The 27452-nt window shown below is 34.8% G+C and overlaps 1 protein-coding gene across 2 annotated transcripts; it reads left to right on the forward strand.

Moving 5' to 3' along the window:
* Window positions 1-30: 30 nt before the first annotated feature.
* On the forward strand, window positions 31-17314 carry LOC127858518 (uncharacterized). 2 transcript variants are annotated; one of them, XM_052395717.1, is made up of 6 exons: window positions 31-326; window positions 1094-1129; window positions 4929-5048; window positions 14966-15162; window positions 15424-15528; window positions 16626-17314. In XM_052395717.1, the coding sequence occupies exons 1-6, from the start codon at window positions 233-235 to the stop codon at window positions 17175-17177; spliced, it is 1104 nt and encodes a 367-aa protein (XP_052251677.1). In that variant the 5' UTR covers window positions 31-232; the 3' UTR covers window positions 17178-17314. The 2 variants fall into 2 exon arrangements, with proteins under 2 accessions (XP_052251677.1, XP_052251678.1); XM_052395718.1 differs by having other exon boundaries at window positions 1094-1123.
* Window positions 17315-27452: the final 10138 nt, after the last annotated feature.

A 27452-nucleotide genomic window follows, 5' to 3' on the forward strand; every position in this document is an offset into this window, starting at 1 on the left:
CTCTCAAACAGTGTCTATCGGTACAGTGTACTTAACGAGCTGTCTATTGGATTTTCATTTTCAAGTGAGTGAGACTAGATTAATAGATACATTTGTTTTAGTATAATGATACAACATGATAAATTATCTCTACATACATAATAAAACATTTTAACTAGTTTAACTAGCGTTAAACAGAAATTAATTGGGTACGATTAATTGTGATATTTTTCACTTTGCTAACAGCACACATATGGATGTTAAAAGGATGCTATGGGACGTTTCAAGGAGATGGTACGCGTGTAAAATAGTGTGTCTGGTCTCATGTTTGATAGCGTTCTATGTAGGTAAGTGATGACTTCCCGTTATTCATTCTTTACTTAACCACCTTACGGGGACCTTTTAGAAAAAATGCTATCGTTGTGTTATAAATGTATATAGAGAATTTTTTCTTAATGGCACCTTTGAATCACCGGCCCTTCATAAATATTTAATGAAACATAACCGTGTGTGTTGGTACCCTGCTTTATATTTAATGAAACATACCCGTATGTGCTGGTACCCAGCTATGTATTTCATTAAACATAACCGTGTGTGTTGGTACCCTGCTATATATTTAATTAAACATACCCGTGTGTGTTGGTACAGTGCTTTATATTTAATGAAACATAACCGTGTGTGTTTGTTCCCTGCTTTGTATTTAATGAAACATACCCGTGTGTGTTGGTACCCTGCTTTATATTTAATCAAACATACCCGTGTTTGTTGGTACCCTGCTTTATATTTAATGAAACATACCCGTGTGTGTTGGTACCCTGCTTTATATTTAATTAAACATAACCGTGTGTGTTGGTACCCTGCTTTATATTGATTTAAACATAACCGTGTGTTTTGGTACCCTGCTATATATTTTACAGTTTTTTCAATCGATTTTCTATTGTTTTGAAGCCCTAAGCTGTCAGACAGTTCTGTTATAATAAAATAATCATCATAAACAAATGCGTAACAATAAAATCTCAATAAATGTTGCCTTTGGTCGAAATCAATCGGCGCAATTAATCAAGATACGACTTGAAAAATCGTTAAAATACATAACGTGAAATTCTTATTTCAGTGACGCAGTCCACCATTTCACAGACTAAAGGTAAAGGTATGTCTACACATGCTTTCTATACTATACTTAAAAAATAATTTTCATGACGGCAGTGCCTTTACGGAGGGGCGCAGCACCCTGACGCCCCTTGGTCCCACCATGCCCCCCCCCCCTTCGACCACCACCATGCCGTTTTATCTGATCGCGTCTTTATGTGGGCAATTTAATTTGAAGTTTCAATACATTCATTAAATGTTCAAAGTATTAGTAGTTTTACTAATTAAAGAAACAATGCTGTAAACTGAAAATCACGTTTGAAAAAATATATAGATCAACTGCACTTACTTAATTTAAATAAGAAGACAATTAATGTAAATAGCATGGGCACATTGGTGTAATATAAAATTTTATTGTGTGTTAACAATATATAAAATATATCGTACAGTTTTTTTAATTTATATACATTTCTTAAATACTGAAAATGTTTCAGTCAAAGTAGTGGTAAGGTTTATTAGCCATACGGCCACCGGCCCTTGCATATACATAAACACATACAAAATGCATATAGATATAATATCCATGTGAACACATATATTATTCAACAGTGGTACAGTAAAACAAGTGTTTAAGTTAACAACATCATTTTACGTCTTTCGAAGGCATAGTAAATATACATGGCAATATTTCGTATAATGTTGTCATCACGCGAGGCCATAGCATTATGAAATTTGTTGATTGTTGGCTGATTGTAAAACCGGGAAGGAATATACGTTTCTCGGAGATCTTCATAGCAAGAACATACAAGTAAGAAGTAATATTCGTTTTCGATAGAAGTCTTGCACAAGGGACATAACTTTTCGTTTCGTTCTATTTTTATGTATCGCCCATGTTCAATCATAAGTTGATGTGATGAAGTTCTGAAACGGACATATGCATTTCTAAATTTTCGAATCAAAAGCTTTGAACCATTTAATAAGATAGACATAACCTTGGCATCAATAAGCTTGAAATAACAGTTATATTCCATTGGCATATATTCGTACAAAGAAGATATCAGCGAAACAATTACACGTTACACGTATTGCATTATTGTGTGAATATTGCGGAAGTCTTCCTTTTTAAGAACTTGTTGTTGTTGTAATATACTGCATAAACGTGCTTCAACACATTTAAATTTATATTGTCTACAAATAACAATGATTTGAAACATGTCAAAGCTGTCAATGATTAAAAAGATCGATAGCCCATTCATTTTCACACCTGTATTGTAGTTAAACGCAAACAATTAAACACAAATCAATATGTTCTTTATTAATGTGTAATCAATGCGCAGAATGTCAGGTGTTGATCACACATCGTCATCTTTTAATTTCGTTTATTGTCATTGACCGGGATCCGATAAATAGATAGACTATGAACGGAGGATAATTTTTATTGTACAAACAGTGGTATTTGTAGAAATGTTACAATGCTCCAACAAACATAAGTATTTCAATACATTATATCCCTTCTAAAGATGTCCTCCAGACTACAGTAAGCTAGCCCCCACTTATCTTTGTCTACAAACAAAGCTGACCCATTTAAAATCCTTTCAAAATCACATACGAAATCAACCGTTACTATTTTGATGAAAGCGTCGTCGGGTGATATTATGGGTAAGTGGTGAAGGTACCTATAGATAAGATGTTGTTTTTTTTCTCTCCAGAATTGTGTTGATCTAGGTTACATCTTAAGAAATCAATTATGTCAATGGCAGCATTCAATATATGCAGCGCTCAAGTTAGGCCTTAACGGAAGGGCATCTTGCCCCCCCCCCCCCCCCAAGGTACCACTGCCCCATTGGACCCCCAAAAAATGCAGTTTTATTGATCAGGGGTGGTATTCCAGAAGCATCTTAAGTTCAATTTTATTTTTATCCTTAAATTGGGAATTTTTCTTAAGTGTTTCATTTCATACTGCAATAGTAAGGCATCGAAAATTACATCGAAATAGTATCATTATGTCAATGTTACTTGAGGAATACAAAAAAAAAAACATGCATGTCTGTATTGAGTAAAGAAATACAAAACATTGTAATTTTTAACTTAAGTGAAAATATTTAAAAAATGACTTAAGATGTTTCTGGAATACCACCCCTGATCACATTCTTATTCAGATAAGTTTAACTGATAAGCAAATAAATTTAATAAATTTTCAGTTAAACTAGTTTTATTAGTAACACAACCAACGTGTGTTTGTTTTTAAGAAAATTATGTTCAATAAAACACAAATATGAACCTGCTTTAAAATATGCCTATGCAATAAAACGACAGCGCATGCAAAAGATAAAATTTATATATGAAAAAGTGTCTGATACGGGGTAAGGTCCCGGGTATCCAGAAGCAAAGGCTTACGCGTTACCACTAAGCAGGCTTTTGGATTGAAATAACAGGACAAATCTATAATAGACGTCTTTGCTTAATTATTGATGAAAAAGCGTTCCAAGCGATACTTAAACAATTGTTTGTGTGGGTCCCTGAAATACTAGCCTTTTGTTAAGTACATATGCCTTTGTTTACCTATGCTATGAAAACCTATACCTCGAGCGTTTGCGAGTGGTTCGGTTGGTCGCTCTGAGCAAATAAACTAATCTATATTTGATTAGAGCATTAGTGTCCTGGTTTTCCCATACATTCATTTGCGCGAGATCTCTTTTTATTTTTAGTTTTTAAATAAAATAAAATAAGGAAATTGACTACCAATAACAAAAGAAAAAAAAAAGTCAATATGCACGACTTTACGTCACTGTAATGCGCGTGTTTGCTCCTTTCACGGGTGCAGGATCAACGGGGTTCACATGGGATTTACACACGGACTGGACAGCATGTACACTATTTATTATTGCAAATACCTCAGTTATTGAAATACATTTGCAAAATTCAGTAAAGACAGTTTATCTTGCAGTTTGTGTCGATATCTTAAGATTTAAGAATAAAACCTTGAATACTCTGAAATCGGCGCCAAAGGTGTACGTTGCGCTCAGCATAAAAGTGAGCATAAATGCTGTTCACGTCGATTTTTTTTACCAAGAACGCAGGCTTATTAAATAAAGTAATTCTGGTGAATTTCACATTGCCATTCGCAGCATAACAAACTGCCTTTTTATGCACTAGTTGAAATTCTTAGCCAAAAATTGTTATAAAAAGTTGTTTGAAAACCCACCAATTACCGGTGTGTTTACATCTATTAACGTTTAATTGTGAACCCCACAAAGTCACGTGATCCTGCACCCTGTATCAACAATGTGTGCATACAGCTTAGATTATATCTCGTGTTGTTGTTGTTGTTGTTTTGTATGTATGATGGGATTGAAATTGGGGGGTTTGTTTCAGAATTAAAGCGATGATAAAAAATGAGTGGTTTTGTTTTAGAGGTAAAGAAATTATAACAATGGATGGTTTTGCTTAAGTGGTAAAGCGGTATAAAAATGATGGGTGGTGTTTGAAGTAAAAAATGATAAATTGGATGTTTTTGTTTCAGGTGTAAAGCGTGTATAAAAATTTAGGGGAACGAGGTTAAGCTGGGATAAAATTTAAGAGGGGGTCGTTTCAGAGGAAAACGTGTGGGATAGTTTTGTTTCAAAAATAAAGTCGGGATGAACATTGTTGCTTTTGCTTTAGAGATAAAGCGCAAATACAGTGGAGGATTTTGTTTGAAAGGAAAATGAGTATAAAATGGGCACGGTTGGTTTGTTTTAGATTAAGCTCGGATAAAAATGGGAGAATATATCGCTTCAAAGGTAAAGCGTCACTACAGATGTGTGTGGAGGGATGTCTCAGAAGTAAAGACAGGATAAAAATGAAGGCTTTTGTTTCAGATGTAAAACGGCAGTTAAACGATGGTAGACCGTGTACGAGTACGTTCTTGCAGCCACAAAGAGCCAACATGGAGAAGATCTCGTCCTACGAGTTCCCTGACGTTCAACATTATATCCATGGTAAACAAGGCGTCGTGGTTTTTTTTTTGCATTTTGCAATACAAAAAAAAGGTAAATTGCATTGTGAATTGTTCCAAACTTAAAATTGTTCCCAGAAAATGCCCATAATAATTAAACTTAGTTTCTTTCGGTGAATTGATTCCAACAAGATGATGCTTCTTTAGCTCCAAAACAAAACAACGTAAAGTATCCAATAAACGCAGCCTTTTAATGCAACTATAGCTATATTTGCGACATCAATAGATGCATGTTTGTTATGAACATAAACGCAATAATCTTTTTTGTTAGTGAAGGCCACCGGGCCTCTCAGGGGCCGTATTCCAGATGCATCTTAAGTTAAATGTTATTCTTATCCTTAAATTGGGAAATTTTCTTAAGTGTTTCATTTCCCATTGCAATAGTTTGGCATCAAGAATTGTATTAAAATAACATCATTATGTCAATGTTATTCTGGGAATACCAAATGAAACATGTGATTCCTGATCTAGTAATGAATACAAAAACTTGTAATTTTGAACTTAAGTGAAATTATTTAAGAAATAACTTATGATGTTTCTGGAATACCACCCCAGGGCAACATACAAACAAACTGTATAAAAAATATTGTTGTGTGTCAATCGTGCACACATAATCAAGTACAGGGATTCATGTTTTAACTATAAGATAACAGCACTGATGGCTCTGCAGTTGTTCGCTATAGTGTAAACAGAAAGCACTGTATTACCGCATTTGGAATAATTCCAACTTCGGCCAATTCAGATGATAAATTAAATTAATTAAAAGGTCAAGACATAGACATTGTGAACAATTTTAGGGACGGTCAAACTTTTGTCGCGTAATCGTTCATAGTTCATGGACGACACATAGTTACTAACAATGTTCAATCTCTTAAATTACCAGTGTGTAGCCTATCATTCGATATCTCGTCATGTGCATAATGCCAAGATGACGAGTTTTGCATTAACTACCATTTTCTCGTGCCGCGCATGGGACAAGTCGGTCCCTCTCTATTTATGTTAATTTCTCTGCATAATATAGGATAAAATATTCAACAACACCACATATCAGTTTCTAGTCCAATTTAATGTCTAACATACTTAATATTTTCAGTTATACAAATACGTTGTGATTGCTACATGATTGTGTCTTTCTCGATCCGTACGTCTCCAAGTCTAAACGCTAACTCCTTGTTTCCCTCTAACATCTGCCCCGTGAAACTCAGTTATGAATCCCATTGGTCAGTGTTCTATGCAATCAGCGTTGTGATACAAATAATAAATAATGCAAATACAGCCTAAGGCTTGTTCGTTCCCCTTTTGTTGTTAAACATACACCAGATCTAAATATTTAATCTTTTGACCGTCATGCATACTCGCCACTGATATACTTGTCAATATTTCGTATATAAAGAAAACCCAAATATTTCACCCAATTTCTCATCATTATTTGACACAACTTATCCTCTCAATTTGATTTTTATGTATTTTAGGATACAGAAAAATCTTTAAGAATGTAAGTATGGAAGTAAACGAAAACATATTAATACATACGATGTAGAAAATCAAACACGCAAACATGAAAACATCAGTGACTAAAACATATATATGATGAAAATCTGCAAATTATTAATGAAAGTTTTAACGAATGTTTCTGCTGAAATAATAAAACGTCAGAATATTTAAATAGTCAATGTCAATCACAATGACGTAGAATGCGTCACTGATTTGGGAAATCCAATACGAATAGTGTCCATTTTTTGACATCTTTGCTGGAGGCGATGTGGCGTCTAGGTGAAGAGATGAGACGTCCGGTTGGAGAGTATGTGACATCTGGTTGTAGATGGTAACATGCAGTCGATTGAAGACGGCGGCTTCCGAATGAAGACGATGATGGTCGGTCGGAGAAGCTGTTGGTCCTCGGTTGTCGCACGATTTAGAATACTTCAAACGTTTATTATATAGAGTTCTGAAGAATGACTGCGCTCATGACTGTAGCATCATAATAATTGTTTATGTACACGCAATTAAGGTAACACACACATATATATATATAAGTTCATAGACGGTAAAATGTTCACCTAAAATATGTACAACGTACGCGCGATTTTTCATCATCAAGTCCTTTCATATCATCGTATCTTTAAAGATCATTTTCGACGACGCGTGAAATGTCCATTAACAGTCCACTCGTTGTATGGTACTGATGCTGGTTCACAATTTGGATCAATGTCGACAATGTTGGATCCTAATTGAAGTCGTCTGTTACGTCATCTGATTCTCGACGGATACATCGTCGTCGAAGATATCTGTATGTCGATGTCATATTCTTCTTCTTTGTCGGGGTGTTAAGATCTGATCACGATCTCAAATGCGTTATGAACGCATGTTGCTGCAGGCAAACCACGCCAACGATGTCAGGAGCGCTGCTTTTCTCCTTAACTTGTATCGCATTGGCAAATCTTATAGGGTCAATTACATGAAACGATAAACGGGCCTTTTATTTACATATTAATGGAATTTGCTATATAAGCACTCAGATTTCTTATCACACCTATGATAAGATATACCCAAATAAAATTAATGTGCTAAAGGAACGCGATTCTCATGACGCAAATTTATTATGTTTTATTTAAACTATACGCGTTGTCTATTCAATGAAATGCACTGTGCTTTATTATGTTTTATTAACTTAGAGAACAAAAATTTACAAACAAAATCCCTTGTCTTAATGTAGTTATTCTTATAAAGAAAGGAAAAAACTATATATACGATCAGTATCAAAATTTAATTAATCATAGCAATATAGTTGTATCTTTTGCATTATACTAATAAAAGATACAGTGCGTTGCTTTTAAGGATATTTACAAACTATATTAAAATGTTATCTACGCTTAAAATGGTGTTTACTTGAGCGCTGTAGGGCATAAGCTAGCGTTGGTTAATGTCGTTGTCAAGTGCGTTGTCATAAACTAGTTTGATACGATACTAAAGCGTCAGTCAATATGATTAGATCGATATACGAATTGGGTATTTACCGTCCGTTGCGACAGGTGTGGTCTTTTTGTCATGTTTGTACCCGATTGAGATATATACACAATTATCACTTTGGGAACAGGAAACCTCGTTTCATTAAGCATACTTGATCATATAACCAGATGTTATCTATGGACAAACCTCATTGTTAATATGAAACGTAACACTGCGATAATCTTGGGAAATGGGAATCACACTTATATAATCAATTATTTAAATTTCATTAGTTTGAAGTAACGTTGACCTACGAGCCTTATTGTTTATATAGAGCTAAGACCATGCCAACAGATGTTCCCGATAATTGAATTACATTGGGGAAATGAAACCATATTTGCACAATAAATTATTCAAACTTCATTATTCTGTGTCAGAGCTGGTTGCTATTGCGCACGGATAATTGGCATTTCACCCGTATACTAAAGTATGACATTTTCATTTCATTCTAAACCCGTAAATCAATGCTAATGACGATACATTATCAAAATCGGACGATACTATCTTCACATTGTTTTGACCATTTAAATGGGACATTCTTTCTCGTGAGATTAATGAGAGGCTCGACTACTTCTGAATACGACGGACAGAATCTCCTATAAAATCCCGCTGCGCCTAAGATAGATCGTACATCGCGCACGCACTTTAGCCTAGGGGATTGTCGGATCGCTTCCACTTTTAACGGATCCGGTCTTATACCGTTTTGATCTATGATGAAGCCTATGTATCTAGTCTCTCTTTGTAAGAATTGACATTTTGATAGTTTTAGCTTTAGGTTATGTTTACTGAGACTCTGTAGTACTGTATCTACGTGTGATAAATGAGATTGCAAGTCAGGTGAAAATATTAGAATATCGTCTAGATACGCCACAGCGAAGCTCTCACAACCTTTGAGTACTTTATTAGCTAATTCTTGAAATATAGCACCTGCAGAGGAGGCACCGAAGGGCATAACGTTAAATTGAAATAGACCCCTGAATCCCGAAGCAAAAGCCGTTTTTTCTCTGTCCTCTTCTTTTATAGGTATTTGCCAATATCCCGATATCAAATCTAAACTGGTGAAATATTTACTTTTACCTAATAACGCCAATATATCATCTATTAATGGTAACGGATAGGCAATTGGTTTTGTAATTTTGTTTAATTGTCTAAAATCAACACAAAATCTTTTCTCGTCTTTATTATCTTTGTTTGAGTCATGGTTATTTTTCTTTTTATCTACTAAAACAATAGGGAAGCTCCACGGACTTCTTGATGGACTTATTATGTTTGCGTCTAGCATTTCGTCGATGGCTTTATCTATGAATACCTTATTGTTTAATGGTGTTCGATACGGCCTTATTTTAATGGGCGGATGATCCCCTGTATCTATGGTAAATTCTATCGCTGAAGTTTGTGTTAATTCTAAATTATTTCTTGCGAAGAGAGTTCTGTGTTTTAAGAGTATCGGTAAAATATTTTCTTTTTGATTTTCATCTACACGTAAATCTGATAAGATTTCATCTTTAGATAAGCCTGATTTCGGCTGATTATTTTTGATAACTTCTTGTACTGAGCATATTTCATTTTATCCCACTTTTACAGCGAAATCGGTTGATTAAAGCCCCGTTGAATAAATTTCATCTATAATCAACGGCAAGGCTATAATCAATGGTACGAAATGACGTCATCAACTGCCGAACCGGGACTACTTTTTCCCACGCACCTCGTCACCTGTATTTGCCAAGTGCATCAATAATAAAAACAATCTCAAATGTTTGTCAATCTTAATGACCTTAAAACAAAGGCAAGTAGCAAAAAAACGAGTTTTTTGTCATTTATTGTCATTAAAACCTAGTATTAGGTAAATTTAACACTATGCAAAATAGGTTCTGTTGTTGTTGCTCCCCTTTGAAGAAGTCAGTTCGAGTTGCTCCCCTTTGACCGTAGAAAACAATCGTCTGGACCAAGAAATCCTGTGTTCATTTACAAGATGTACTCGGATATGCGTCCATCTGATTTTTCTTTAAAGCATCTTTTCTACCTGGCAATACGCACAAATGACACTGCATCCCGGTGATTCTTGCGTCAACAATTGGGTGTCAACAAGTTAGGTCAGATGCTGAAGGCCATGGCAAAAGACGCCGGCTTTCTCAAGCACAAGAGAATAACGAACCACTCAGTTCGCAAATTCCTGGTCCAAAAACTTCGAAATGCAAACATTCCACCCACTGAAACCATGGCCATAACAGGGCACAAAAATGTCCAGTCCATAACCAATTATTCCAACATATCTGTTGAACAGCAGCAAAAGTGTTCATTCTTGCTCAGTCCAGTAAATGTAACAATCCAACAGATTCCTCTTGTTCACCTTCACGCACTGAAACTATGGCCGAAATGCAGCCTAGACAACCGATGTCTACCGTCGAAAAAGTTGATCTTGATGTTCGCCCCACCCAGTCACTTCACTTGCAAATGTCTTTCTCTAGTTCGAACAACTTTGCCTCACAATTCTTTGGTGCCACTTTCAACATTCAAAATGTTAATGTATATAATTAGCTTAAATCCAAGTAATCTTTGTTATTTTGTCACGAAATAACCACATATTATAACAAAGAAGGAAATATTGTGCACCTCGTGATCGACTCGATAGTTTGATATCGAAAGTGAATTGTTTGTGGTGTTAGGCTACGTTGTAAACAAATGTAGTTCCTTGTATATAACAACTTAATGTCATATTGATATCATAAAACTTAAAGATTTGCAATTCAATATTATTAAAATTGTAATAAATAACGCTCGACACTTTGTTACAGAACGATATTCTGATTTAAAAAAAAAATGATTATTTGATCAGCGGTTATTTTTGGAACGCGGAGTAATACACTGACCTTGGTTACACTACAGTCATTATCAAAGTACGACAAACACTCATGAAAACTTATTTTGTTTAAATAAAAATAGTTTACTGAATAAAAAGTGGGATAAATAGAATAATAGGTTAGTGTTGATTATAGATCAGGTTTATCATGCTCGGCACGAAAACGAAAAAGCACTCGCCAAGGCTCGTGCTTTTTGTTTTCTAAGCCTCGCATGATAAACCTGATCTATAATCAACACTAACCTATTATTCTCTATATCATTTACCGATTTTATTCGCCCTATGGCACAGTGTCGTCTAAGCCTTATTGTTTTGTGCGTATTGTTTATAATTAAAATGGGAAATTGTCTATCACGCGTTGTCTTGACTACTGAATTAACAATTGTTAAACCAGGTTCATTATCAAAGAAAGAATTGCTTATTCCATTAAATTCATAATTTGTATTTGAACGTATGCAGTTTCTTTTAGCTTGAGCAAAGAGTCTATATGCAGTTTGTGGTTTTAACACAGTATGTCTAGTTACTCTTGCTATCGTTGAAAGATGTACATCTTCTTCTAGAGGTACATAACAGTTATCAATCCTCAGACATCCCAAATCAAAGTATAAACGGACACCATTATCTTGTAAAAAGTCTCTTCCTAAAATAACATTTCTATTAACGTTACTTACTACAAAAAACATGTGCTCTTCATATATGCTCCCTATTTTGAATCTCAATTTTACACATCCGTGGACATATAATGAATTTCCGTTTACCGACTTTAGATTTACTTTTTTAATTATCAGTGCGGGTTTTTGTTTTAACATATCATAAGTACGTTTACTCACGATGCTAACTTCAGCACAGGAGTCTATCAGGCTTCTAAATTGAAACCCACCTGTTGAAATAACACAAGAATTTGGACTACCACACAAAGCGATATTATATGTCTCGACTTTTTCATTCTTACCATAGACCCCTTTTTGGTAAGAATTTCCTAGTTTTTTCGATTAATGTACGTTTTTCTTTGAGTACATTCTCTACTAAAGTGTCCTAATTTACCACAATTCCAACAATCAATTTTATCTTTCCAATTTTTGTCATATTCGTTCTTGCGTCTGATACCGTTTTGATCTATCGTATGACCGTTCCGCCCTCCCGTATATGCTCTTATCTCGCGTTGCCTACGGCGACAGATTTCAATAGAATGACCGTGTTTCTTGCAATATGTGCAAACAATAGATGACCTAATATAATCGATATTTGTCTGAATATTATCGGTCGTAATGTTATCAAGTCCATTTATTTGTGATCGTAACTCAAACCTAGCTCTGACACTTTGCTCATGTATAGCGCTTTTTAAAGCATTTGATAACGTTGCATGATTTTCGCGCATTAATTTAAGTCTCAAATAATCGTGCGATAATCCGTCGATAAAAATTTCTACTAACTGTTTTTCTTTATAGTCTAAATTTCCTTCCATATTTTCGTATGCATCAGTCGCAAGAGATAAAGTCGCTCAGCGTATATTTGAACATTTTCGTCGGTCCTTTGTTTAGTCGTCTTTAATAATGAGAAAGCGTATTGTGGGTCTTGAATTTCCGCGAATCTTAATTTAAGCTGTTCCTTTAAATTTGTCCACGTCCCTGTCGGATCATCAGTCAAAAAGCGTTGTATGTAATCACTAACAAGCCCTTTACTAGATTGGTAAGCAACAAATTTTTATTTATTCTCATCTAAATTGGTAAGCGTTCCATATTTTTCTACATTTTTAATCCAATTTTTAAATTCTTTTGAATTTCCATCAAATGATTGTACAACCTGTGAAATAGTCTGAGTGCTTATGGCCGTTTTAACATCTTTAATTTGTTCATTCAAATTTTGAAATAACTCAGGGATTATTTGATTTGCCATTTTGATACAAGCGTTAGGAAATAAAACAGTCACTCACCGGAAGTTGTAGAATATGTGCGGTCTGATGTCGTTGTTCCCGGCTCACGGTCGTTGTTACTGGTTACAAAAGTTGCCGAAACGGAGTTTCTTCGCGTTGTTTTTCATGGCTTCGTAATCGTAAGTGGTAGTATTTCTTTGTTCGAATCCTTGGTTCACGAGCACCATTTAACGTCCTGTTTCGCGTAATCGTTCATAGTTCATGGACGACACATAGTTACTAACAATGTTCAATCTCTTAAATTACCAGTGTGTAGCCTATCATTCGATATCTCGTCATGCGCATAATGCCAAGATGACGAGTTTTGCATTAACTACCATTTTCTCGTGCCGCGCATGGGACAAGTCGGTCCCTCACTATTTATGTTAATTTCTCTGCATAATATAGGATAAAATATTCAACAACACCACATATCAGTTTCTAGTCCAATTTAATGTCTAACATACTTAATATTTTCAGTTATACAAATACGTTGTGATTGCTACATGATTGTGTCTTTCTCGATCCGTACGTCTCCAAGTCTAAACGCTAACTCCTTGTTTCCCTCTAACATCTGCCCCGTGAAACTCAGTTATAAATCCCCTTGGTCAGTGTTCTATGCGATCAGCGTTGTGATACAAATAAGAAATAATGCAAATACAGCCTAAGGCTTGTTCGTTCCCCTTTTGTTGTTAAACATACACCAGATCTAAATATTTAATCTTTTGACCGTCATGCATACTCGCCACTGATATACTTGTCAATATTTCGTATATAAAGAAAACCCAAATATTTCACCCAATTTCTCATCATTATTTGACACTTTCGTGGTAAGTGGTGGATCAAAATACATGATAAAGAAAATCATCAAAAGCAATTCATTCTATGTTCATCCAACCGTCAGACATGAACGTACTCATAGATATTATGTTCCATTTATTAAGTGCCGCTTGTAAACTATAATTGCTAAATTCGGGAATTTATCGAAGCGGAAAACTAAAGCGCGTTGTAACAACTATTGTAAATGTAAATAAACTTAATGTAAAAATGTCAACAAATTGTTTATCGCCGTAGTTGCTCGATTCTTCCCGCATTTGCATGTAGACATAATTGTCATGAGTCTTAAATACTTTTGAAATTATTTACACAAAAAAACAACTGGAAAACTGTATTTAAAAAACGCTATAACAGAGATAAGAAATTGAATGCAAAAATAAAGCAAATAATAAATCATCGAAAGTACTGGACCTTCGTAACCAAGCCAGTTTTACTGATATGTGACTATTCCTTGAAAAATGAACACTGATTTATGTATCCCGTTACTTAAAACAAATTAAGAGACAAGTACATAACTAATAACGCCATATCATCCAGCTCAATGATTATATATGGGGAACTATATCTAGTATTCATATGATGTTCGAAATACATGTACTTTCAAACCAAAGAAATAAAGATTCCGTCTTAACATGTACAAGTTTATCGAACTACTTAATAGTTCAAACAAAACAGTATTTAGAAAACCAGTCATGTTTTGTTTCAAATGCGTTGAAATACGGAGAAATGTCATATACATGTAGCATAAAATAACCATATTTGTTAACAAAAAAACCTGTCCAAAACAATACCATCATTGTTACAGTTATTAATCTACAGGTACATTATTTGGTCAGTACGTATTAATCACACCTATGTGACATTTTCCCCGAAAATATGTTTATTTTCTGAATAATTAAATAGATTTATCTTCGCCATGATGTATGTCTTATTTTTATTTCTAATGCATGTTGTTATGTATGTTTGTTTATGACGATGAGCTTTTGATGCTTAAGACAACGATAGACTTTTCTGTTATTTTCCGTTCTAATAACTATTACTAAAATAAGAAAGCGTATTCATTTTGTGTAGATTATGCTGGTAAAACGTGAGTGATTCGTATTAATATGTGAATCTAAGAGTGGGGGGGGGGGGGGGGCTTCCTTCTGGTGTCAGTGCGTTTCCCCTAGGCCACGGATGATTTGAATCTGTCACGTCCTCTCTGTATAGGTGAAGCTACATATTGTGACATCATACTTTCACCAATTCACACCAGGTGATAACCAGTCTGTATTCTTTACAGAACTATTTCCGGAGAAACCCGTCCAAGACACCCGCGAGACGTTGTCAAGCCCGGTTTTCGTCACCGCCTATTCGTCGAACCATTTCGTCGAATCCAAGCGTCTGTTTGAAAACATTAACTCAATAGTGCGGAGGCAGTTTCCGGCCTTGAAAGTGATAGTTTACAGCATGGACCTTTCACAGTCATTAATCAGAGAGGTGAGTAAGTGCAAACAGAGGTTAAGGATGAAATTATTTTATCTCCCTTAAATAAGTAGAGGGTATACTTCAGTCACCATTCCTGAAATATTTAAGAAAAATACTTGAATAGAACTGTACAGTTTATCGAACTATGCATGTTATTTCACAATAATCATTACCCGCAACTTTATATTGATACGATGTGTACGTGTATTTAAATAAGACTTTGTGAAACCTTGACGGATATTATTGATGGTTTGTTTTGTGTCAATTTTCCAGTTACTTACCTTTTGCCAGTGCGAGGTTCGCCAGTTCCGATTCGACTTCTATCCTCCGCACGTGCGAGTAATATACGGTTACACATGGAAACCGCTCGTGCTACAGGTGCGACATATCAAGTGACAAGAAAATTAAGACAACTTGGCATAAATTTACGCATACTGTGGCTCGATTTGTCATTGTCGACTCGGTTACTACTTACATGTCCCCCGGGTACGGTAAATATACTTAATCCTACCCGATCGATATTAGACTTTACCCGATTTGTATTCCCGCCCGAAATCCGATGTCGTAAAACGCGCTACTGATTATCATAAACAAACTTCCATTTAAAAAACTGCATCAACATGCTTTTTGAGTATGAGTTTCGATAATATAGGGGCCATTTTACATAAAATTTACATACATCTAAATGCAAATATAATTAATTTAAAAAAAAGCCGACAACGACCGATTTAGCGTTAAATTTTCCGGGTACGTTTTAGTATATTTGCCGTACCCGGAGTACATGTAAGTATACTTAAGAGTACCCGGGGTACGTGTAAGAAGCACCCGAGCCGACAAAGACCAATCACGCCTTACTGTGCTATATGATCTCATATGGATTAAATTGTTGTTGTTTTTTGCAACCCACGAAATTGTTCTACCATTCGGAGGTCCCAGATTTTTTGTAATAAGGCACACACAATTCAAATAATAGCATCCCTTCGAATCTGACGTAAAGACTATATCTTTTCAGACTGTTGGCACGATTAGGCAATTTTAACAGATCTCCTTGGGAACAGTTCAACTACTTTTTACTCGGCACGCAAATAATCAGTAAATCGACGTACACGCACCAGTATTAATGCGCATCGCCATTAGAGCAGTGAGGGTAAATCAGGGCCTCTCTAATTTTGAACTTTGGTTCTTGGATTTTTTAGAAATAAGGATTTGACTCTTCTTTTTTAATGAACGAGTTTTTAGTCTGGATTTTTTCCAATCTAAATACTAGCCCAGCTTCGTGTGAGTAGTTATTGCATGTGTTTCTGGTTACATGACCAAAACGTATGCATTTTATTAGGGATGTTTTAAATGGTAGGTGATGCACATGACGACTTTACAACTGAATCGATATTTATAATGTATCGCTTTAACTCTATCTAATAATTTTATATTTAGCTCATTTGTTTACTTTTATTTTGCGTCGTTTTTTTTCGAAGGAGGTCGCCAAGGAACATCCCTTTGTCGTATGGATGGACACGTCCGTGCGTTTCGACGACCTCGATCTGAGGCCATTTTTCCAAAGAGCGAAATATTTAGGCGTTGTCGTCTCGACCGGACAGGGATCCGTAGCGATGCGCACGCATACGAAAACATTCGAATTTCTCAACGAGGAGCCATGCGCGTTTAAAAACGCCACCGAGTTTCAGGCTGGATACATAATGTTATATTCGAATCCGACAGTGACTCAGTACTTCATGAAACCCTGGGTGTCGTGTGCTTTAACGCTGGGATGCATGTTTCCCGATTATAAAGCGCGGGAATACATCGGCTGCGGAAACTACGGGGAGGTTTACTTCGACTGCCACCGGTTTGACCAGTCTATTTTGAATATTTTGATTCGGAGACTATTTGGCACCCAGTCAGACGCCCATGCCATAGCGACCAAACAGTACCATAGTTTTTGCAAAGGAATCGACACAAGTTGGTATCTGCCGTCGTTTATTTATGAAAAACCTTTACGTGAAATTTATTCAGAGACGTGTTTCTAGTCCTTGATTTTGCTCAAATACGGTGTTCACTCATTTTTTTATCTCCTACTGTATGTCACTATGTTCAATGTTTTATTGTTTTACTGGTTTGATAATTTCGCATATTTATATTATAAAACATGTTCGATGCCAAGTTACTTTATTTTGTCGTAAAGTTTGAGTTGTTGTTTCCAAGACATACGCCGTTATATATTGAACAGCTCTGGTTCCCGTCCTTATGATAACGCGATTACATTTTACTACAACATTCGTGCCTGTTGAGGCTGTTGTGCGTGTCTGTACTTTTAACCCAAACCGTACGTCATATTGTCACACTTTGGCGATTTGTAACTATTTTTAAGTTCCTTTTCGTATCTTAAAGAAAAAAGTTTCTGGTAGTATTAAAAACGTAATGATCCAAAGCCCCATACGAATAAGTACATTTGAAAGTAGCCAAATTACAGCTCTCAATACGATATAACGGTATAAAAAAGTGCAGGGCTGGTTTTCATAAAGCTCCTAAGGCACATCTTTACATAAGCTGGATTTTAGGGAAAATGTTAAAGTTCAATTTTCTATAGAAATTCTAATGATTTCAGTTTTGTAATGTCAAAATACTGTTCTTCTATACAAAATTTACTTAAATAAACCAATTAAATGAACAAAAGACACCAAAATAAAAGAGCATAAGACTTAAGGAAGTTTTAATTATTTAAGGATTTTTTTTAAGTTTACCCTTAGGAGCTTTATGAATACCAGCCCTGCTCTATCAAAGAACGCCCACAATACGTGGCTTGTAGAAAATACTGTAAAATAATTAAGGACGGGAACGAATACTGGAAATGATATTCGAATATTAGTTTGTCATTATTCGAATATATTCGAATATTCGATTGTTAAACCTTATATTAAAATGTCCGAACTTATGACCGTCCGGAGCAAATTACTATTCCTGATTGCCACAAATGCCACTATAAATCGTTTCTTATGTGCAGCTTTGAAAAGTTGGATAGAGTAATATATATTTGTTAAAGATCATTGAATATTATGCTCTTCTTTTTTAAATAAATACTGTTTAGTTTGATAAGACGTAATATATTTCAGGAAAACACATAACCGTAATTCTAATTTATAAAATACTTCTTATTGATTTGGATTACTTTCCATTGATCATATGTATGCTTTTGGTTTCGCTATTTTTGCTGGAATTAAGAACCACGACGATTTAATTGGTAGAAATTTGAGGAAATAAATTCTGATTAGATGATCATTGATTTGATATATGAATAGCGGAATTAAAACATACATGCCAGATCTCGACGGGACCGCGATTTGGTTGATTGTCCCGGCGTCCCGATATAAGACAAGTTGTGCCGATATTCGTTTAAACCTTCTATAAGGTCACACAAATCGCTATTCAAGCTATATAAGGTACGGTAAGCTAAATGAATAAAACAATAAGTAGACTTATCAACTATACGAGAATTAAATTAAATAAAGCTTAACTGAAACATACTTTTAGTGATGGTACGTATATTAATTCGGTAACTTGAAACGAATGTAGTTATCATTTTTAGTCCCCAATATTTAATGCTCAATGACATGAACATTAAATACATATTAGCTTCTAAAATACAAACTGCAGTTAATTTGATGTTCAATGCAAGTGCTTTCGTTCCAAAGAACTATTTTATGCGTATTTTACTCATTTCATATTTCAAATATAGAATCTATTTTGCAAAACGCAGTGTTGCAAAACGCAAACTTTTATTGCTTAAAACTTTAAACAGGCAGGATTCGATAATAAATTTCGTGAAATTATGTAAAAAGCATGTTTAAGTTTCGTTTTATTGCTGCCAAACGTGCACTGCAATTGCATGAAACTGCATTTACCCGGGATTCGATAATAAATCTTGTGACAACATATATTAAACTGTATGTGTTCGTTTCGTCTTATTGCTTCGTTTCGCCGTACTTCGGTCCATGTTAATTGAATCCGTGTCGCTAAATAAATGTAAATTTATCAAAATAGTAATATCATCACGATAAATTAATAAGATTTGCGCTTTAATGCGTAAACATCATAACCAGACAGATCCTTTTAAAGCCCTTATTAACACTCAAAATCAACGAATATTTCGTAAATTCTTTCGTTAAATAAAGTGTACCCATACAAAATCAATGTTACTTAGTTATAATAGCCAAAACTTCAACGATAGATGTGGTCTGGTAACATTGCATCTTGTTAAATCTATGTTACCAGACCACATCTAGCGTTCGAATTTTGGCTATTGGTTTAAGGAACACTGATTTTGTATGGGTTAACTTTATGTTATGAAATAGTTTACGAAATATTCGTTGATTTTGAGTGTTAATGGGGCTTTAAATAATGTCTAGTACCAAGTTTCTGACTACAAGGAGCATGGTGTACATTACATATTAGGTAACGAGTGACCGCTTTCATCTGCTTTGATTTTATGAAGATTTTCTTTCAATAAGTTCTTTAAAACTTTCACTTCTCGGTCACTAAAGGTTAAAGCACGTTGTTCGCCTATTTCTTTTGTGACAGAGTCAAAGGCTATATTGGACAATGTTCAGCTGACAAATTGCGCGAAAACTATGTCAATTTCAGGATTGTGTTATTGGTAATTTTACAGTGGTAAGTTAACAAAGTTCAATGGTTAGGTTATAACGGAGTTACCATCGTTTATACAAATAGAAATATATGGCGGTAACATATCCATGTAAATAACTGCGCTAATCAAGTAACTACAGCTTATATAAACCACTGTTTATTCAATTGACCGCTGAGGTTAAAAACCATGTAAAAATACAGATTTTTAAATGTTTATCAATAAACGTTATTGTTTCACATAAATTGACTTTCATATTATACTGATGTTTAGAAAATAATGTGTACATTATATTGCATAACTCTGAATTGAGAGAAAATTGACAATTGGTCCCTCTCCTTATACCCTCCCGTTTACCAGTTATCACCTCGTTCATTGATGGCAGCTGTTATCAAAGCGATGAATTATAATGGAAACCAAAACAGCGAATTTGTACATGTACTTTTTTGGAAGTGCCTTTGCATAAAAATAGAATATTCGAATATGAATTTTGGAATCGAATATTCGGCCGATTTTGAATATTCGAATATTCTGTCCCATCCCTAAAAATAATGTATATTCGTGGGTATGCAATTTCGTGTTAAATTTTGAAAAAATGACTTTGGAAAACATAAGGAATTCGAGTCGCTCGTTTACCGATGTTTTGGTATTACATTCGTGTATCGGTCAGCCCACGAAGTTAACGAAAATTAATGTGCTACGAATAGAAATGATTATACGGTATAAAAAAACTAAATGAATATACATAACGTCTAATTTCGCACACAAAATACTATTTAGTGTATGTCTATCTAAAGGAACATTTTCATAGTTTTGGAAAAAATATATTTTCACATAAATTGTCATACATTTAAAAAGAATGTATACATTATATTCAAACAAGCACAGCAACATTCATGACTTGGAGAAATGCTCAAAATAGCGGTTCGTTTATTATTAACCGTTTAATCAAACGCAGAACAAATACTATGGTTATTGTAACGTGTTTCATCGATAACTATGCAAAAAAGCGTATCACCGAGACAGCGTTTAAACTTACAACAACATTTTTAATGCAGCGTGGTGTAGTGATGGCGTATAATCTTGCGCTTCTGTAGGTCACGAGTTATTATATTCATTAAATTCTAAAATACCTAACTTTTGAAAGAAGATTCTACAAATGACTTTTTTCAAACGTACGGAAAAAAAACTGAGAGCAAGTCCATTTAAAGTCGAAATAATAATATACTAGTATGCATGAATTCGTTTGTATGGGTCCCTGGTTAAACGTACCACCATCTGATTCAGTGTCTCAAGTTATCCTTTTTTTTAATAATGACGGATTTGTAAAAAGTCGTGTGTTTCTTTGCAATGATGTCATAAGTGTGTCAAGTTAGCGTTTCTTTGTAATAATTTCGGACGTATGTCAATTTATGTGTTTCTTTGTAATGATGTCGGACGTGTGCCAAGTGCTGCGTTTCTTTGTAATGATGTCGGAAGTGTTTCAAGTCACACGTTTCTTTTGTGTAAGGATGTCGGACGTGTGTCAAGTTATGTGTTTCTTTGAAATGTCGACCGTGTGGCAAGTCATAAGTTTCTTTGAAATGATGTCGGACGCGTGTAAAGTCGTGCACTTCTTTGTAATTATGTCGGACGTGTGTCAAGTCGTGCGTTTATTTGTGGTGATTTAGGACGTGTGACAAGCCATGTATTTCTTTGTAATGATGTCGAAATGCGACAAGTCATGTATTTCTTTGTAATGATGTCGAAATGTGACAAGTCATGTATTTCTTTGTGATGATTTAGGACGTGTGACAAGTCAAGTGTTTCTTTGTAATGATGTCGGGCGTGTGACAAGTCATGTGTTTCTTTGTAATGATGTCGGGCGTGTGACAAGTCATGCGATTCTATGATTCTGTGTAATGATGCCGGGCGTTTGACAAGTCATGCGTTTCTGTGTAATTATGTCGGACATGTGGCAAGTCGTGTCTTTGCAATTATCTTTATTACAACCACTATAACAGCTACAACAACTTCTAGTTGACATATCCACAGAAACGCATAGCCCGACATAATTATTAAGTCGGACTAGGCGTTTCAGTGGATCTGTTAACTCACAAAAGCAACACAAATTAGTTTAATGAGTTCCTCGATTAAAAATAACTTTAAAGTGAATAATGTGTAAAGCCTTGCGCTGCTTGTTCGTTATTTATGATTTACCGGTATGGTAAGTTATTCATATGTGTATATTTCACAACTTGCGAAGGAGACGTCAGAAGACATTATTTTTGACAGCGCTTTGGGGTAAACAATATTTATTTTGCTATTCGTTAACACGTGTAATCACAGAGGCGTATTTAGGTGGGGGGCTAGGGGGCTAAACCCCCCCCCCCAGCTGGCTGGGAAGATACGACTTTTGTTTTTTAAATGAGCCCCTTATAGTTTCAATCCACTTGTGTATTTCCTGTCATATGCCCCTAATTAAGCCATAAACAGCTGTCAATTTGTGTGATCAGCCCCCAGGCATGTGTACAGACGATCTAACCTTCGCCAGCTAAACTGCAGGTTACGCATGCGCAATTAATTTCCTTCTATGTTACATATAAAATAGTTGATGTTCGATATCAATTGTTACCATGACCAAGCGTTTCAACACTATATCATCATACATCATTGGAAAGATAAATGCATAATCTTTTGAAAAAAATGCATGCCATCAAATTCTATGTGTTGTAACTCAAAATATTTACCTTAGAATAGGCACACCATGTTTTGACACATGTGGAGGCGACCATTTTACTCAAATTGTATGACCTACTTTCAAAGCCGGGAACCATCAACAGAAAAAGTAGAGCACAAAAATGGCTTTTTTTCTTATTGCTTACAAATATACCTTCAAATTAATACCAAAAACAACCATTTGCATTCTATTTTACAAATCCTAGGCAGCATTCACTGAACAATGTGTGCTATATATCCAATTGACTGCATGTAACCCTGTAAACAGGAGTTCCGGTTTGGGGTTATGTGACCTGCACGCTTCACTGACTGTAAGTGATAAGCTGCTCTATTTGATTAGCTATAGGTAAATGTATACAAATGGCTCATTAATTTTTCGGTAAGTTTCTTTGATGAATTTAAAGGGGCCTTTTCACAGATTTTGGCATGTATTGAAGTTTGCCATTAAATGCGTTATATTGATAAATGTTAACATTGGGTGTAAAAATCTCCAATAAAAAAACAAGAATACAATTAAAGACTTAAAACAAAATTAAACCTCAATGGGACTCGAACCACTGACCCCTGGAGCCATGGAGCAAAAGTCTACCGCTCTATCATCATTCGACCATCCGCATTGATAGAACTTGAAATAAAGAGTGTTGTTAAAATGTTATTTTTATAATTTGTAAAAAAGGTTTATCAATGACTTTGCCTTATTTGGCAGTTTTTGAACCACAAGACTCAACAAGATAATACATAATATGATTACAACCAAGTTTGATAAATATCTACCCATACAAGAGGGTGACTTAGTAGGATATCCAACATGGTTAATTAGGAGGTCCACCCATCTAACACTGTTAACAATTTCTGGATAAAGATTATGTCTCCCACCACTTTAGTGGTGTGAGAGACATTTGATTTACCCCTGTGTGTCTGTTTGTCTGTCACACTTGATGTCTGAACTAAAGTTCTTGTTTGTTTTACATGCACTTTTATCATGCAAAATGCTGATTAGATAGCATAAAATCGCGTCATTTCAAGGTGCCATTAAAAAAAATCAACGACAGGAGGGGACACCCCTCCCGCACCTTCCCCCTCCCCCATTCGACAACATGGTTAATTAAGAGGTCCACCCACCTAACACTGTTAACAATTTCTGGATAAAGATTATGTCTCCCACCACTTTAGTGGTGTGAGAGACATTTGATTAACCCCTGTGTGTCTGTTTGTCTGTCAAACTTGATGTCCGAACTAAAGTTCTTGTTTGTTTTGCATGCACTTTTATCATGCACAATGCTGATAAGATAGCATGAAATCGCGTCATTTCAAGGTGCCATTTCAAAAAAATTCAACGACAGGACGGGACACCCTCCCCAGTTCAGCCCCCCCTCTGAACATTTTCTGGATACGCCTCTGAATCAATATAATACAAACATACATACAGTTTAAACAAACTATGCCAAACACGCAGACATTGGTGTATTGCTTCAAAGCCAATACACACTCAAAATCAACAAATTCTTCGTACAATATTTCGAAAAATAAAGGTAACACATACAAAAAAATGTTCCATATACAGTATCAATAGCTAAAATTTCAACGCTAGTTGTGGTATGGTAACATAGATTTAACGAGATAACGAAATGTGGCTATTGCTATAAGGAACACTGATTTTATAGATTGTTAACTTTATTTTACGGACTGTTTTGCGAAATATTCGTTCATTTTGAGTATGCATGTTATTCATTGATTGCAAAGAAATGTAAAGTACAATTTGTCATAAATGGTAAAAAAGCTCGAGGCTCATGCGATGTCTCCGTCTGTCAAGGCATCGCTTTGACGAACTGCGCTAGCATGCTGGGTAACAGACAGAGGGTAAACTTTGTTTATACACGGTACAACTTTGAAGCAAATATGTAAACATGCCACGAGCCAAACAAACAAACAAGAAAATCGATGCCCATGTGCAAACACAGGGACCTCTACAAACAATTGTTTGTTTAGGTCCCTGGTAAACATATAAAGAGCAAATCAAACAAGACACAGGTGTAACTTTATTTTAGCATCAGAATGCCTGCACTGTTCATTATATTGATATACCGGTACGCTGTTTTAACAAGTTATATTATATGTCACAATAAGTACGTGCATTGTATATTTGTTTAAACGAATTGCACCCTCGACGCAATTTTGGATGACTTTGTCCAGTTTATACCGTAGTATTCAATGTATTGGATTGCACGAAAAACATTGCAATTTTTTGAGGGATTAATATGTGAAAATACAAAAGAGAGTAAATGGGATTGCATTTACTAGTAGTGAAGACGTAATCTAAAGTTTCTGATAAATAGTTTTGATAGATTTAATGTAATAGCTATTACTTTTAGATTTCTTGGTTTTACAGATGGACGAACTGTTCGATTTTTACATGCTCCCCTTTTCGAGAACATACGAATGCAAAATATTATTACTATGCAATTTTCTGAACTAAACTGTTCTTATGACTAATAAATTACATACATCGTATATGGAACAGTTGTTTATCCCATTTTCAACGCTACATTGACGGTATAACATCTTATGGAATATACTAACCTGTATTCAACCTTGTGGGATATATCTGTCGCGTGCACGGACTACTTTTTACTTTACCACTGAATGATTTTTCATAAGAAATAAAGTCGAGAAAACTTTAGCTTCAAAATTATACGACCTTCAACCTTTAAATCTAGTCATATGACATAATTTTTCGTCATCCGTATAATGAATAAGCTGATTGATGGCGTCATAAATAGAGAATACAAGGATGGTGCCGCATAAAGCGAAGTTTATTTTGCGAGGCTTAGACAATCTGAAATACGAGCCTTGGCGAGTGGTTCAGATTTTCGAGCCGAGCAAAATAAACTTCGCTGTATTCGGCACCGACCTAGTATTCGATTTATCCCATCAATTTTCTTAGCCGTAAATTATTTCATTAAAAAAGAATAGGAAAATCGAACTACACGGAAAATCCCAAAGTTATTTTAAGCAAACATTGTTTTATTCGTCCCGAGCCTAATATATAACAAAAAGATCAGGAACTAACCTGTTTTTCTGTTCATCATACCTCTGCGTCTCCGATTTTAAAGAAATAATGAAAACAATACTATTTTTAACACTGCAGCTTTAGCGGAAAAGAATATGACTTTTGTCGTGTGACTTGTTAATAATGACGTCATGAGTACGCGCACTTAATATTTGTAAATAATGTTATTTTGCTTTTTATGTTGCATTCTGTCTTTAAAATATATTACATCTTGGTATCAAAGTGTTTGTTTTGTTGAATCTGATTCGATTTTACTAAAAAATGATAACTTTATAGTTGATTCCGAGTAATATGACCATCCTCCGCCGCGTGTGACAGCTATATTTCAGCATTGCCGAAATACAGGAAAATATATTCCACAGTGGTTTATTTCGACAATGCACGTCTGATGATGGGATAAAATGACTTACTTATTGCGTCATTTTCCCCCAATTTTTTTTGACGATGTATTATAATCGCGACTTATTTCACATGTACATGTACTGTATATCGACATATTTGAATTGTCAATTTATCACATTTTCCTTATTTCGTGTAATGTGCATTGTTTATAATCCATGCATATACTTTTGACATTTTACTTAAACATTAAGAGTGTACAACAAGACATACACATATCGCATAATTCATAAATAATCTGCAATGTTTGCTTTCCTATTTATTTCACGTTAGGCATAGAGCTGTGTAAAGTATATGATGGTAAAAATAGCACCACACTGGAATTCGGAACGTCCCGTTTTGTACACGGGTATTATCCACTCATTCATCTGTTGTGTAATGGAATGTTTTCCATTCTTTGTGTATTTATATATTAAATTATTTTCTTGTACAATAAGGGCATTTACCATAGATAAATAAAACATTGTGCAAGTTTAAACATAATTATGTTTGTATGCAGAAATCTGCAAATGCAACTGAGTTTACCAACGGCTATTATTTGATAAACTGCTCCGGTTCATTTGAACAGCAGTAATGTAGAGTACATGACGTAGCGTGTGACGAAGAAGAAAGTTTATTGAGTTCATAAACTCATTTGAATATAGTGATAGGATGGCATAAGGGTCTTTATTTCACTATGCTAAAATAATTATTAAAGATCCTAGATGCAAAATCGTCAATTTGTTTATTTATAAAATTGTATGTATAATATATTGTTTTGAATAAACTGCATACTATTCAGTATTATTCTTGTTTTTCATAATGCATTGAATGGATTATGATACATAAGGAATTCATTAAACAGTTTTTCAAAAGATAACTTCACTTTGTAACTACATAATACGTAAATATTCTTGTAAGTTGATGACAGTGTTTAAGCATTACTGATTGTGTTACTAGTCTTTTATGTGCAAATAAATGATGTGAAGTGTTCACTTCTTTATATTGTATCGCAATGCATTTCCATATAAGTTTTATATATGGACTGAAAATACTAACATAATTTACATGCTTCTTCTAAGCCTAGACAGACTGACATATAAATAAGCTCATTTGATTACTGAAATATATGTGTGTATTGCTTGTGTTATTAGAATGTATAAATTAAAAAAAATGGATGATATAACCTTATGTTTGTTTGCATTTAAATATTTACCATACAGCTACAAACTAAGTGTATGCAGTTTAGACTGTGATTTTTGAATTACTACAAAATGGCTTGTTCTTAGTGGAAACATAATTTAAACTATGCGACAATAGTTTGCAAAAGAAAACTTTAACCTAGTGAGATACCGTTATTTATGAAATATTTTAATTGCAAAAAAAAAACAACAAGTAAGATATCCTTCAGTTCACATAATTATACATTGATAATCCTGTCAATCACAATTGATCAGACACATTACATTATTATGATTATGTTAAATCAGTTTATGA

Source organism: Dreissena polymorpha, chromosome 14 (genome assembly GCF_020536995.1).
Source record: "Dreissena polymorpha isolate Duluth1 chromosome 14, UMN_Dpol_1.0, whole genome shotgun sequence".
NCBI lineage: Eukaryota > Metazoa > Mollusca > Bivalvia > Myida > Dreissenidae > Dreissena > Dreissena polymorpha.

Coding starts and splice junctions, on each gene's coding strand:
- LOC127858518 (XM_052395717.1), top strand. CDS start 233: ATGGATGTTAAAAGGATGCTATGGGACGTTTCAAGGAGATGGTACGCG. Junction 327..1,093: donor TTTGATAGCGTTCTATGTAG/GTAAGTGATGAC, acceptor TTCTTATTTCAG/TGACGCAGTCCACCATTTCA. Junction 1,130..4,928: donor TTCACAGACTAAAGGTAAAG/GTATGTCTACAC, acceptor CTTTTGTTTCAG/ATGTAAAACGGCAGTTAAAC.